Source organism: Haemorhous mexicanus, chromosome 3 (genome assembly GCF_027477595.1).
Source record: "Haemorhous mexicanus isolate bHaeMex1 chromosome 3, bHaeMex1.pri, whole genome shotgun sequence".
In the NCBI taxonomy this organism is placed as follows: Eukaryota; Metazoa; Chordata; class Aves; order Passeriformes; family Fringillidae; genus Haemorhous; species Haemorhous mexicanus.
Genome location: NC_082343.1, coordinates 48047543 through 48063271, shown reverse-complemented (window position 1 = coordinate 48063271; position 15729 = coordinate 48047543). Strand labels below are relative to the sequence as shown.

The following is a 15729-nucleotide window of genomic DNA, read 5'->3' as shown; positions in this document are numbered from 1 at the left end:
AACAAATTAAAAAAAAACAAAAAAGATTCAGCTCACTTCACAGTGGGCTAGTCTCAGAGGGGCTGGCTTTTTCTGTGTTAAAAATTCTGAATTTCAATTTTCTACCCTGAAATTGGGGATTTTAGTTCAGCCTACTAAAGAATGAAAGCACTGTGATTTGAATCTAGAAAATCATTTTAGTTATTTACTTCCTAAATCATGCATTTTTGTTTGATTTTCATAAAACCAAAAAAACCCCCAAAAACCCTCACTCAATTTTTTGCAAAAACCTTGTGCACATGTATGGTTGCTGTGGTCATGCATTGAGAACTGACTTCATTCAAAAAAAAAAATCTGATTTTCACTAATAGCAGGTACCTTAGGGTGTGTTCTCTTAGTTCTACAGGTTCCTCAAGTGAAAAAAAACATGGAATATGCTGCAGAGGTTTCACTGTATACATACCTCCTATGTGGAAGAAATGTTCCTAATTATGAATATATTACCTTTAGAAAGAAACTTCAGATGAGGGAAAGAGAAAGGGAAAAAAACCCTTCACAGTGAAGGGAAATTATAACCATCTACTCACACTCCTTCATTTGTAAACTTTCTCTTCCCATGTCTTTGGGACAGGACGCAAGCTGCCTAGCAGGCAAGGTAAAGGTTTACTGAATGGGTCACCTTATGTAGCCTGAGCAGCAGCCTGCCACAGCTACCAAATTGTACAACCCCCAGTTTCTCTTCTCCTCCCCTGTTTTTGCTGCCTTTCAAAATATTGAATTTTTTTCTTCTCCCCCTTCCCCCTTCTGAAGAGGAAATTGGTTCCTTTCTGAAGTGCTGTCCATCTGTGCTAGCATGGCTTTTTCCTTTTTGTACTAAGCAAATCCTCATCATTGCCTCAGTCTAAGGCCAGGTGCAGCTCTCATGTGTTTTTAGTACACTGGAACAGCACCTAGCACAAGAAAACCCCAAACAGGACCCTGGTTACAGAAAGCTTTGCATTTGAAAGATCTATTTATGCAGGGAGCTGATCTGCCTACAACAGTGCAGCTTTTCGCATCTTTCAAGAAGAATAATTTAAGGCATTCAGCCTTTTCCTCCAGGATGTGGACAAAGGAGACAAGCAGAAATAAAAACTTCAAAGAGTTATGTACTTCCTTTACTGGCAGTACTGCCAGACTGATGAAATGTGACTGTGTTTGTAAGATCAGGCCTTGGATGGCAAGGCCAAGGTACTGCATGCAATGAATTTAAGTATTTTAAAAATATTTTCAAAGCTGTTGTGGGAAATTAAAACAAAGCCAGAACAACTCTTAATACATATCACTCACCTGAAAAGACATTGGGAAATGTCTCTGTAGAAGCCTGGACCCCTGAGGACTTTCTTGAATGAGTCAAAGGCACTCTTTCCGTTTGAAATTTCTCTCTAAACCCCTTGTGCTCCAAATAGTCTGCAGAGCTCACCTTCTCTGTTATCTCGCTTTTGTGACTGGACACTTCTTCCGTCCAGTCTGCAGAGCGACTGAACAAACCTGCCAAGCTAGCAGACCTCTTCTTCCTAACTGAGACTTTTTCCTTTTTGTGGAAGGACTCCTGCCTCCGTGTGAAAAGCGGGCTCTGGGATGGGGAGGGAGAAGGTGAATGGTTGGGAGAACTCAGTTGCCTAGTTGTGGTTTTGATGTAACAGGGATTAATTAGATAGGGCTTAAAACATCGGGAACCAAGCATCGGACTGTCTGCTGTTCCTTCAGAGGACACGCTGCCATTTTTCATTTCCGTGGATAAACCATTACGCAGCTCCTCCCGACTGGCTGACTGAGTGTGTTTCTCTTCCTGAGTCTCAGCAGCATGATCACGGCCTACATCTGAAATGCCACTCTCTGCTACTGAGCCCTGAAAATCAAGAGGCTGCACTTCAGCAATTTTAGCCTCAGCCTCTGCCACTGGAGATGGAAAAGGTTCTGCGGAGCTGTGTGTCCGAGACCCGTTTTCTACTGCAGCTCTATTCAAACCCTCTTGCAGTTCACTGGCTACAGCATCCTCTCCAGCAAGGGGCTGCTCCTCAGTCACTAGCTGACGTTCTTGTGTTTCAAACAAGCTGTTACCAGGAGAGCCCGTGCCATTTACCGCTGCTTTCAGCTCACGTTCAGCTGCACAGGAGATGGGAACATTTTCCACAATTTCCGATGCCGCTGGAAAAGCCCCCTCGGTGTCTGGGCTCTTCTCTTTGTCAGTGGTACTTATTGAAAAAAACCGCTCAAAATCTAAGGGGGTTGCTTGAGAATTAGCCATGTGTCGGCCCATTGTTTTGGTGACAGGGTCCTCAGTTCCAATGTTAATTGCCCCCTGCTGCTGCTGCTGCTGCTGCAGTCTAATAGCTTGCTGGATATCAGAAAGCAAATCCTCTTGTTCTGCAGCTGAATGGAAACTGTATATATCCGTATCAGAGCCAGAGCTGGTCCTTTGTCCATCCCGTGTCTCTGCAGCAGCTGGAACAGTTTCATTTCTGATTTCAAAATGTTCAACATCTGTGTCTGAGAGACCCCCTTCATCTGCAGAGATGCTTATATCCGGAGTTTTGGTTACAATTGAATGAGTACTGTCCAGCTCCCCAGGCTGCAAGGCCTGGCTTTCCAAAACATCCTCCCGTGAACTGCTATTCCCATCTTTAGCCTTGGACAGATTTTTTCTGATCCTCAGATTTGAAAACACAGAGGGCCTGGAGTCCGACTTACCCTTCTTCTTTCCCGATTCGCTTCCTTTTGCATGCTTCCCCAGTCCCCTCCTGCCTCCCGATACCTTCTTTGTGCCGTCCGTATCCTTGGGCCCAGAAGCATCTTCTCCTCCTTCTTGCACATCACCTGTATTTTTCTTCAGCTTCCCATCTTGATTCCCCATGATTTTTCGCGGCGCAACACCTTTGGCAATCAAGCCATCCTCCCGGATTTCATTCCCTCGGCCTGCCGGCGAGATCCCCTCTAGCGATCCAGGTTTGTTTGCAGGCGGCGGTGATGCAAGTGAAGCAAATGCTTGCTGTGCCTCTCTCCCATCTGCTGGAGCTGCCTTTTTGCATAATGTGCTGCTTGCGCCCGGCTCCGCTGGGACATGCTCAGTACAGCACTGAGAGCTGCAGACAGCTCCTTCCAATGGCTGCTGCTCCTGGAGCTGCCTGCTCGCCGGGGTTCTGCTGCACTCTTGTTGCTTCAGGAAGGATTCTGTGAAAAGTGTTTCCTTTATAAAAGTCACTTCTTTTTCCACGGTTTTTATTGCCTGCATCGCAAGCTCAGCTTGTCACCAAATCATTTATGATTTCAGTACTTCAAGCTCCTGAGGGGAAAAAGGAGAAAAAATAACTTAAAGCAAGGTACTTTAAACACTCTGCAGCTGATCAAAAAAATAAACTAACAAACTTGGAAAGAGAAATATTATGAATATTTAATAGTTTATAAGGTGCTTAAGCATATGCTGCTTTGACAGATTGCACAATACCTCTGGTGATTTATATGCTTGCTTTTTAAAGGCCACCAAAACAATACAAATTTTAAAAGAGTCATTCTCCTTTTAAAGCAGCTAAAAAAAAGATAATCAACAGAAAGCTCTTTCCACAATTTTAAAGAATTGCACTTAAAATTCAATGCATTGTCGTAATTATGCCATAAAAAGCCTCCCACAATTGGTATTCTGAGAAGGTAGATATACTGTTATTCCCAGGAGAATCAGCTCATCAATATTAAAACACATCACCATTGTTTTCCCTGATAAGAACATCTGGCACTAAACAAGATAAAACAAAAAAGAAAAATAGTAGTATTCAAGTGCTAGTAAGGAAAAAAATGCAATAAAGTACTCCTCTATTTCACCCAACATATTTAATAATTCATTTAGGTGGGAACACTTCCTAACTACTTTGGAAACTTGTTCAAAAGTTTTATTCAGTTGCTGCTTCTCCTTAATTTTTGCTTTAGATGTATTAGCTTCAATATTTCACAAATACATTTCCTGAACTTTTAGACAGATACTTCTTTCCACTTTTAAAATTTAGAATTAATATAACTGGAATAGAAATCAAAGGACTTGAGAATGCGAAATTGCCAAGTTGGATCAGTTCAGCTGTCCAATACCTTGGTTCAACACCAAACAGGTAGTAATTAGATAGACTTTATGTTTATAATTTACCAACTCTAAACTGCCCAGTCTACTAGACTCAGTGTCTGTGAAATTCTTAATGTATTCTCACGGCTATGAACTTCCTCACAATTTCCCTTTCATCAGTGATTGCTTAAACCAATAACTTCGTTCCAGGGAAACACATTCTACTGGTTTATCTAACTTTTACTTTTGATGTAATTCCGACCAGAGATTTCACTTCTTTTCTCTGCCTTAATAGACATTAAAGAAGAAGGAGCACCATTCACATTTTAAAAACAATACATGCATTCTCCCCTCAGCCCCCTCCACTTCTTCCAAGACATGCAGAATTTTTTCCCCAAAAATTTCTAAAAACCTTTACAAATCTAGGCTCTCATTATATAAACAGGAAATCATTGCTTTTTCTTTTGTTTTGGAAACAATAACACTGGTAATAAGACATGCAGATTAATTTATTTGGACTATCATAATTTTTTCCTTGTGCTTCTTGGTATTTACTGCCCTGATGTAAGCCCTGTCCTGAGGGGTCTGTGGTTCAGGCATGAGAAGGAAACCTCTTGTCTACAAAAACTTGAATGTTTTATGTGGATCAGATGACTTTGTAGACTCAGTAGGATGATTTGGTTGTTTTTGTTGTTGGTTTTTTTTTAATTGTTTTTACTTATCTAACCAAGTCAAACATCTATTTTTTTTTTCTACTTTTAACACTTAACAAATATAAATATACTAATAAGAGCTAGTATAGCAAAACCTGCAAGAGCACGTTACATGATTTTGCTTTTTTACCCCATTCCTGCTTTTGCTTTCTCTTATGCTACTTAGTTTCTACTTTGTTGCAGTATTTTACCTCTTACAGAATTATTATGTATTCCCAAAAGGCTTTTGAAAGCACAAATAATTTCGCTCCAACTGAAGACGTACAGTAAGAATTAAGGCACAGTTTGAGAGAACCATTGCAGTAGAATAATACCTTGATGGGTATTTTAACTGACTAGATCTGACAAACTTAAGCCTTGATTACAACTGGAGTACTTGTATCTTCCAACCTCACTTAAAAACTCTTTTCCTGCTAAAATCTGCCAGAAATTAACATAATGCAGGAGTAATATAAAGCTACAATGAACCAAATGTGTAAGGGAGCTGTAGAATTAGTGTAATGTTCTGAAACATTCCCTTTCCTTCCTTCTCCGAAAACCTGCCAGATCCTACACACCTCCATTAGAACCAATGACAGATCACCAGCAGTGATCTGCAACAATTTGATCTGCAACAATTTGATCTGCAAATTCTGTTGCAAAACCAAGTCATCGACACAGGTAGGCTTATAAGGAAGTCAAATTTAAGACCAATCTTCATTTCTTAATTAGATACTAGAAGCTTATAATAGGTTTAATCATTTTAAGTACTTTATTTCCTAGAAGTTTCCATACAGCACATCCTGATGAGTCAGTTCTTTTAAAAAAAAAAACCATAATGTATGGCCACAGATATTTTCAAAATTTAAATATATTATAATTAAAAAATGTTCGTATTTTGGGGTATCTTTATTCTCAGTCAATCTTTTAGCTTCTAGAGAAAAGCACGTTATCAAAAGTCAGCAAGAAACCATTTTGACATCAGTATAAGCTACATTTTAAAAGCTGACATGGCATTAAATATTTTACACCAACAAGAGACTTTCAACAGACACTCAATGGAGAAAAGAAAAGGATTTAGGTGTTCAAGATAGATATTTCATTTTAAAGATTGATAATAACTCATTCTAAGTTACCATAACTTATTCTTAGCTTGCTATAAATTGTCAACAAACTGCTGAGGCTAGTCAGGGAACCTGCCTGCCTGGCTCATTCACTATTTGCCAGTGCTCAACCAAAAACACTGAGGGGTGAGACTACAAGCACAGATCTGAGATCCCCTTCATCTCTCACTCTCCTCCTAAGCTCAGGAGATGCAAATAGCAACACACAGAGGAGAGTCAAAACTTACAACTCAAGACACGTTGTCCTTGCTCTCCCAGAGACCTCCACGTTAACACATTCCTGTTAAAAACACAGAGCCCTGCTACAGGACTGTGATTATTTTTGAGATAGTTACCATTTCCTGCAGCCTGGCTGGAAAGTTGAGCAGCTCCCCCAGCAGTGCCTGCCCAGCCCTTGATCAGCTGGGAGGGGAAGGGCAGCCCAGATTGCCCACACCTGGGTTCAGGACTCAGCCTCCTGGAGCACAGCCAAGGCAGAGTGCTGCCCTCCTGTCCGGTCAGCAGTTCTTCCTCCAATTCCTTACAAAAAGGCTGGGTGAGCCATTGGCATCCTGCTAGTTCAGACCTATGACAAACATGGGCTGCCTGGAGGAAAAGAGGGGTGCCTAGGGGAGCTTGCTCAGTGGGGACACAGCTTTCTTGGGGTGCATGAGTTTTTACAGAGCTTTACTGACTGTGGTATTTCATTCTGCTCTCACCAGTAGTTGTTGAACAAGTCCCAGTAAAGTGAAGACAACACCCTGTTATTGTCTCAGGCTGTGCCTGCTGGAGTCCCAGCCTCTGGCCAGGGTTAGGCTTCACCCACAGGACCCCTGGAAAGGGTTTAATGCACAGGAGTAAGAACTTCTGTGAAAGACATTTGGTGACTGAACAAAGAGGACTAATAAGTTTTGCTACTGGTCCTTAATGAATAATTTTGAAGAACTTGCAAAGAGCTACCAGGAGTATCAAGAAGAGTGCCAGGCTAAACAAAACCGACTTTGCTGGATACATAAGCAAGTATAGGTCTCAGCTTGCTAGTTAAAAACATGATAGAGATCATAACAGAGCTGAATAGGCCAAGGAGTCTCAGCAGCAATGAAATGTGGCAGCCACCTGAGCAAAACTGAGTATTCAATGTCTCCACAGTGAGAAAAGGATTTCAAAGAAATCATTTAAAGATACAAAGGACCCAAAGCAGCATCCCAGCAGTGATACTGCACCAGCACCACTGCAGCAAAGATGTGGAGGGCAAAGAATGACCTGTGCCATGTTCCCCCATAGCTCTCTGCAGGGTGACCGAGGGACAGGCTCTGCACTCACAGCCAGCCCTTCCAGGAGCCCACTGTGGCTGGTCAGGCTACATACACACGTGTACATGGGCTCTGTGCCCAGCCACTTCCCTGCTGGGAAACTCAGGGGGAAATGAGGCTCCTGCAGCCCAGGGCAGGTGCTCTCCTGGGTGTAAGACAAGACATGGCAGGTCAGGGTCGAGGCTGACTAGAGGGGGCTGAATCTCAGTCTCCGAGGACTCAGGCTCCACACAGAGCTGGGCTGAGGCTGGGGCAGCAGCACTGTGACAGCCCCAGCACTGTACTGCTCCCCCAGCACTGTGTGCTCTCCAGCCTCTTCTCACACTGCTCCCAGAGAAGGCATGGCTGCATGAAGGCACATAGGGAGGGTTTTAAAGTACTCTGGTGTCACATTACTGATTTGGATATGGTGGTGCAGAGTGTATGAAGAAAGGTTTGTTTGAGCAGATCTAAACATTCCACCCATCTATGTTACTAAAGCTTGAATTTTCATACTCTCATTCAGCTCAGTGCTGGAACCCGGTCCCAGTTCCTGCTGTCCTGTGGCAGCAAGAAACCTTCCCTGCTCATTCTGAGCATGATGCAAAATGTATCTTCCCAGAAGGCATCAGCTACCATTAAATATTCCCTTACATTACCAAAGTCAGGCTCCAAGCAGTGCCCCTACACTCCCATCTCTTTCAACTCTAGGGAGAATTGCCTTTTAGAAGTTCAGAAGTTCTAGGTGTGACTGGCAAGGGATAAGTCAAGAGATCAGAAAATGTAAAGGGGATTGAGACTATAGTGGCCGGGATTAAAGCCAATTCTGCCCTTGCCTCAATTAATTTCTGTGGATATGAGATTCTGCTCTTTCTTTTATTACTTGTTTAAGCAATATGAAACCATGCCTTATGCATTGTATCTATATTATGTAGAGGGTATCCAGCTACTGGTAAACCTGGTTTACCTATTAAAAGGCTTCTTTTGGGAAGGTTTAAGGAACTTGAACCTAGCAAACAATGATCCTTGGTGAGATTTGACTTGCTTAGGAACTTTTATTTAGTGCATGAAAAACTATTGACTAGGATTTTCAAATGCCTGCTACATAGTGCTGTACTTTCTCATAATTTCTATTTAGTGAGAACTATAATTTAAAATTATTATGTCTGAAGAAGCAGTGTCTCCAGCAAAGCAGTGTTTGCCAGCTACATGCTGCAGAAGGGCACTGGCTAGGAGCCAAAATCTCTATGAAGCATTTAACCTTCTAAATTTTTCACCTAAATACAATAATACATTTATACATTGTGAAATAGAGCAGTTTTTGTTTAAAAATACAATCAGCTTCACATAGCAAAACTCATACGTATTGCAGTAAATTGCTTTATTGTTTTCCCTTTACATTTCCATATTCTTACTGCTTCTTTACTGTAAAATATACTTTTCATCATAAAAGCTATGCAGAACCTATCACAGCTACTTATACAGGAGGAATTGGCTGAACAGCTGCACTGAAAGCCTTGCCAGCATTCCTGAGATTTATGCATTGCATTTCAGGGTTAGGTCACAGAAACAGGCTCCAAAAGTCCAGGCCTCCACAAACACCACAGCCAGAGACTCCTGTGTTTGGAGCACAGTTTACTGCCCTGCTACTGTATCCAAACCCAAGCAACGAGGAAGGCTGAAAATCTGGTTTATTCCCTATTACAGACTAAAAAGTGAGGTATCTTGTGGCATAGCTTCCCCTTTTCCTTGCACAAAGTTTATTTCAGACAAATTGTAGGTTGAGTGCAGATCACCAGCACTTGTTTGCTGGTATATGCTGAATGAATTCAATGCAACTCAGTTTAGGCTACGCCAAGAAATAGCAAAATATCAGATGAACAGACTGTTAATGTAAAGAAAAAACAGTTTTAACCATTTAGGCCGCTGTAAAATACTATCCGAAAATTGGAGTAACGGTCTAAGTTACAAATTTGTTTTCTAAAGAAATGAAATTTAAGCAATGAGGTTATTTACTCACATCTTATAATAGCTTTTGAACACAGTAGGATGTCAACAAAATTTTTAAGATGGAAATTATTAAACCCCTGCAAAATTCACACATGTGCCGAATCACTGTTTGGATAGAGGAGGGAAAGATAAGCAGAACTGACTGTGTCAGTCGATCAAACAGGATTAACGTGGTTTAGAACTACCCACCACAAGCAAGCATTTCATAGGAAAAAATGAGAGAGAACAAGATTTATTGTACTAGAGGATAGAGAAAGGAACAAAGAACACAAAACTGTAGGAAACTGGGCCTCCTCATTTTAATTCCTTAGAAAAGAACATATTCTGTTAAATCGAGTGGAAAATTACATATTGTCTTCTTGGTTTTCTTGGACAACTCCCAGAGAACTTAATGACAGGTTTGAAAAATGTAGACTTTGATCGTATCAGTGAACCTTTTTGCCTGCAGAGAGCCTAAAACACCATGAAACAATGGCACATTTTGGAGCCTACTCTTTTTTGCAGGAGATAAGGGATTAACTGAAGTACTTAGTACCCTAATTTTATCTTTTCTACTGGAGAAATTATCTACTGAAGGAAAAATTGACAAAGGTCAGTTTTTCCTGAGATTCCTTTTGAAGTTTTTAAAAATCTCGACTGATTACACTGATTTATTTTTAAAAATACTGAAGAGAAGAAATAATATTAAATTTTACCTTCTTATTTTAGACATCAGTTATTGTTCTGTTGCATACACATATGTGGATGTGCAATATTTGGGTCAAATAAAAAAAGAGAGCATTTGATGAGCTTTCATTTCTTGTTGAAACACCAAACATCCTCCTGTCAATTGCCTTAAGTATGTTCTCCACAGAGGGAACAACTCTGGGGCAAACTCTCTAAAACACTTGGACAAGTTTCCAGAATGTGATAATTTTTATTTTGTACCAATTTCTTGCATTGTTTTAAATACTTTTGGCAATTAGAAAGCAGTACAATAGACATCAGCTGGCCTACAAGTCTACCTACATGTAGTACTTGCTAGCACCCAGGCAGTCCTGGCTGCCTCACTAGGCAGAATCTAGGTAGAAATTATTGCACTGAGACAGCTGCAACTAAACAAAGTGGGGTTAATAATTTATGTTTTATGTCCTCAGCTAGACCTTAGCATGACGGACCTAAAGACTAGTTAGTACAGTGATTTCCTACTGGTTTTGTAGCTTAAGGCTTTCCTTTTGTCAGCTGAGTAGTTATCATAATAAGCTGAGTTAAGGTCCTGCTTTTCAATAATGATTGAACAGGTGCCAAACCTTTAAATACAGCAAGACAGAAGAAACATAGTCCAGGTGAATAACCCAGATGCCTAGAGAAAGGTCATGAAATTCAATTAGGATGATGATGATTTTATATCAAAGCTATTATGATATGCATAGAAGCTACCATTGAGCTACAGCTTTTGTAGGGCTAAATAAGTAGAGCAATTAGTGTGATCCAGTTAGGGGACTGGATGTTCATTCCATGATCAATAGAAAACTAAAATTTCCAGATCGCTGTTCTGCTCACTCTACCCATTCCCAATATTTCACAGTTTTATGCCTTCTTCCTCAACTTCTTCATCTGACCAAGTATCTAATATCAACTGTCTTATTAAATTTTTTGTTGTGAGCAACTTTCCTTTGACTTATTCTCCACCACTTCTGTATCCGAGAATTTTTCATGTGATGTCTCTTATTTTATGATTTATCCAGGGTCATTAAATCTACTCAAGTAGGCTTATAAGAGATAAATCATTTAATGATTTATCCAGGAACATCCTCAATATGATGGGTGACCTGCTTCTAGATACAAAATGGCACCTCTTTTTCTGTATTGTTTATCTTCATTAATTGCTTTTTCTGAAGTTGTTGATAATTTCAAACGCTTACATTCCTTTGCCAGTTTCTACTGCACCTCCCCTTGCAGTGCCATTTCTCCTTTCTGCTAAGTAACCCCGTTCTCCCCTGTAAATGATACCTGTCCTGTCCTTAAATGGTGTATCATCACTCATTTTTTATCTTTTAATCCAAAATCTTGTTAACTGTACCTAGAGGCACATCTGCGGCTATGATAGAAGGAGTCACTTCCAGCTCTTGATAGATAGTCAGTAATGAGTGGAAGCATGTAGGACCAAATATCACTTTCTTTCACCTATTATTTTGGGTAAGGAATACAATGAAATTATCTCATCAATTTACAGTTCAGGCATTTTAGTTTTTTAATTTTGCCTTCCATATCTTGGGTTCTTGGATGACATTAGTAAATGGTAATGCCCATGTCTTTCAAATACTGTCAAGACATGACTGACAATGTAAGGGATGTTCTTTATTCATCATCTGTTTTATCTATAATTTTTACACAATTTACTTTAGCTTTATGCAGCAGATTCATTTCCCCTTTGTGAAAACCCTGTGTTGGATACCACTCTTGTACAGTGTCACAGTCCAAACGGAACTGGTCAGAAAGAGAAAGGAAAGAAATAAATGTTTGCTGCCCTATCTTTTTAAAGACAGCTTATGCTGTGAAAACATGTAGACAAGAGATTAAGGAAAATTATATTTAATTAATAAATCTTAGTTTCTGAGAGAGAATTATAGAGAGTGTAGGGAGTTTTAATTCAGAGAATGCTTGCTTGCTCAAAGTCTCAGTTTCTTCTAGGACTGTAACATGGTCCCCAGGGAAGTGGTCACAACACCAAGCCTCTCAGAGTTCAGGAAGTGTTTGAACAACGCTCTCAGGCACATGGTGTGGTTCTTGGGGTATTCTGCTTAGGGCCAGGAGTTGGACTCAATGATCCTGATGGGTCCCTTCCAAGTAAGCAAATTCTGTGATTCTATGAAAGTGTTGCAGCCCAGATTGCTTTGGGAAGCTGGTTATAGAACCTGAAGTACAAAGCAAGCAATAATTTATGCGACAACTGGCAAGAAAAATTTCAAGCAAATATTTTACTGTGATCTGTCCCCAACCTTGTCAATGTCCTTATATTAAGAGCTTACATAAAATTATTTAGAAAGTAGAGTTCTCCCCAACATCCAAGCTGGTCCGTTTCTCACATTAAATGACATGACATTTCCATCTCATTTGTGTTCAGGAGAAGCGTTCAAATAACAAAACTTAAACACTCAGCAACAGTCCTAAATTAAACTTAAAGAGACTTTGTGTGAACTGCCCATAGAACAGCTCATCTTTTTGTATGTGTTTAAAATAAGAAAGATAAATTATGCCCTAAGGGGTCTTACTTTTCAATTTTTTTAAGTAATATACACCCACCTGGGGAAAAAAAGATTAAATGTTCAATTAACAAAATTCTGATGGCCTTCCCTGAGCCAGCTCACCTGGGGTGATATTACAGGAGGTGTTTGCTTTGCTAAAACAGTGTCAGGCTACCTTAGCACAGTGTAAAGAAAGAAAAAAAAAAAGTCATAAGGAGACTTTTATATAGGGTGTTCCCATTATCATCTGGCACTTTACTTGCTTCTCTGCCAGAAATCTTCCCAATATCCACAGATACTGAAATATTTCAGGATATATTACCTGAAAGAGTAAATAAAATGCAGGATTCAGACTGGAGATAGATCTGGTTCAACATCAAGCTTCTAGCAGTTGTTAGTCTGACAGACTGCAGACAGTGACGTAGGAAACACTCTAAGTGTAAGCAATGGGAAATTTAATTCCCCAGGTCTGTCCTTCAGCTTAATGGATGTCCTCAGATAAGGGGGTTGGTTTGTTTGTTTTAATTGAGTCTCACAACTTCAAGCAGTCTTGTACTGGACACTTTGTTCAGGGTGTGCTATCATGTTAGCTGTGCTTTGTGCTCACAGGCACCTCAGTCAAAGGTGGGACCAGCTGCACCAGACGCTTAGCAAAGTGCTACAAGTGCCCTGTTCCTACACCACAGAGCTGATAATCTAAGCAGACTCACATGGATAACCTCATTAACTCAATTACATTTATTCTCTTCCCCCTGCCTTTCATCGCTTTCGCTTTTGCATCACAGTGCAGTGAAGAGATATTTGATGGACAAATATCAGCAGCCTTCCAGAAAGTATGAGCTAGAAATAGATCCTTAATGTGGAGAGGATAGACATCCTGGCCTAGCAAAATTAAGTGATTGTTTCATGTTTATAGCAAATATGTGTAAAGTGGGAAAAGAGAGCTCTAAATCTGTCAGTACTTTCAAATCAAAGAACAACAAGCTACAGAAGAGCTCAGGCAGTATAGGTCATAGATGTCACTGACTTGGGATGAATATGACATGAAATGCTCAATCACAATATAGGGTTATAAGGAAGTGTAGGAAAGTAAAGGAAAAATTGGAAAAGGAAAACTGAAGACTGATGGAAGATCTGTCTTTTCTGTAATAGATCATAAAGAAGTAGTGCCTTGAGCTGCCTTGAAGTCTCTGATTCCTGGGTGGTTTAACTGTGGGTGTAGACATTAGCCTCATACTCCCATTCCATTCAAATACATGAATTCTCAAGCTCTGAAAAGCAAAGACAACCTTTTCTGTCTCACAGATACCAAAGTGCTGGATTTCTCCTGCACAACTGCAGGAAGATATAATTACTTATGTGAATGTACTAAGCATTATTTTCAACCATTACTGTTACCAGTGCTACTTTTGTGGTAAGATACTGTAGTTCAATGTGAGTATACAAAAGAGAAGGAAACTCATGACAGGACTAATATTGACATTAGGCTCTAGTACAGACCAAGGGCTCACCGTGCACTAAGCCTCCTGTAAACAGAGCACAAGACAAGGTTTGGAGTTTTGGGGAGTCTGCTTAGTGATTTTCACTAGTCATGGGTTTGGTTTATTTTATTTATATATGTTTTTAAATTTAACTTGGGGCACAAGACAATTACCAATAAGGCAGAAATATGCAATACTCAAAAATACACCTTATTTTAATCTTGTCAGATAAATATCTTATACCAGTCTGAAAAACAAAGAGAAAAGAATTTGACAGGATATTTATGGATCCTGCTTTCTTTCTATTCCCCTCCATTGACCTTACTGTTATTCACTCCCATTAGAGACTATTCACAACACAATTGTTTTTCTTCCACCATCATGTCAGTATCTGATTAGACACAAATAGGCTTCTGTTCCTTTTAATTTGGTGCTAATAAAAAATATATCAAGTGCCATAACAGGCTTCTAAGCAGTCCAAAGTTTCTGTATGAAATTTTATATTAACAGTCTGACATTTCTCCCTCTGATGTGGAAATCCAGCTGTGTCCCAGAGAGAAAAATCAGATGGCTTTCCATTAAAGCACAGCTCTCAAGATTGTCTGCACAGGCAGGAATAAGTCAATTGGAAATAGCTGTGAATAAGCATCTTTTTAGCACTATGCTGGATATATGATTTTTCTGATAATAAAAGTTGAACAATTTCCATATATATCTCATGATTCATTTTAAAGATTAAAAAAAAAACCCATAAAATTTATATTTTTTAAATCCAACTCCTATAGTTCTCAGCACAGTTACAGTTCCTTAAACTGGCATTAGCCCAAATCAAGTATTAATAGGGCTGCTTCTGTTGCCAATTAAAGCCCTAACTTCACAGAAGATTTTGGAGAAACCTTAAGGCAAACCCACAGCAAAGCTATCTTTATTTATAAATATACATGTATCTTGGCACAGCTGCCTTGATCCCACAATTAGGGTCTGCCCCAGCTGTATCCTAGAACTCTTGATACTCCTGTTGTTGGAGTTTGGAATGAACAGATTCTGCCCACGGTTTTCTGGGGAAGGCATGCAGATAAAAGACAGAAATACCTTGTTCATGACCTAGAAAACCATTTCTTACTCAAATATTAACATGCAGTATAGCCTATATTTCAAAGAGATAGAATGCCATGTTACTTAAAAATTCCTCTAATAATAGTGGCTGCTGTGAGTTATTCTGTTTCGATTATGTTTCATTCCACATTCTCTTCTAATTCTATCCTGAAACTTAGTGCAGAGAAGAGAGTCTTGAAATATTTACAGTGAGTATATGCAAAGGCAGCTTTAGAGAACACAAATTAAAATTTTGAAATATAGTCTGCATATAAACTGTAACTACTCTGTGTTACAGAGTATAACATTCCAGAAAGTCATAAAGTTCGGACAGAAAAGATCCTAAAGGCCCAGGCTGCTGCGTGAAGCAGAGAAACCTCCAGATTGGAATGTAATGATTAAAGCATTGGAAAGAAACTGAGTTTTCTTTTGTACATTTGTGAAGACATCATAAGGAACTTAGCATAGATAAGGATTAAAATTTTGAACATGTAAATAGTTTTTTTTACTTCAGATCTTCATATGGAACAAAGCATTATTTTATCATGCTGTAAAAGGAATATAATTAAAAAAGAAAAAAAGGAAGTTTGATCGAGGTCAGGGATGTGTGTAAACATAAATAACGAAAATCACACATGTTCAGTATGATGATAAACTTTGAAAACTGCTGGGTTTTGGGGGATTTTGAGTTGTTTTCATCTAATGACTCAGACTGATGAAAAGAAATCTTTCAGATATTTTGTAAGCACCAAGAATTTCA

General features: G+C 39.5%; 1 protein-coding gene across 1 annotated transcript in view; it reads right to left on the bottom strand.

The window, feature by feature from the left end:
* Positions 1-3298, bottom strand: part of FMN2 (formin 2) — a 155026-nt gene extending 151728 nt beyond the window's left edge. Inside the window, exon 1 of the mRNA XM_059841678.1 lies at positions 1309-3298. Coding sequence (XP_059697661.1) covers positions 1309-3253 — 1945 coding nt within the window. The 5' untranslated portion in view covers positions 3254-3298. The remainder of the gene's footprint in view (positions 1-1308) is intronic.
* Between the last annotated feature and the right edge of the window lie 12431 nt (positions 3299-15729).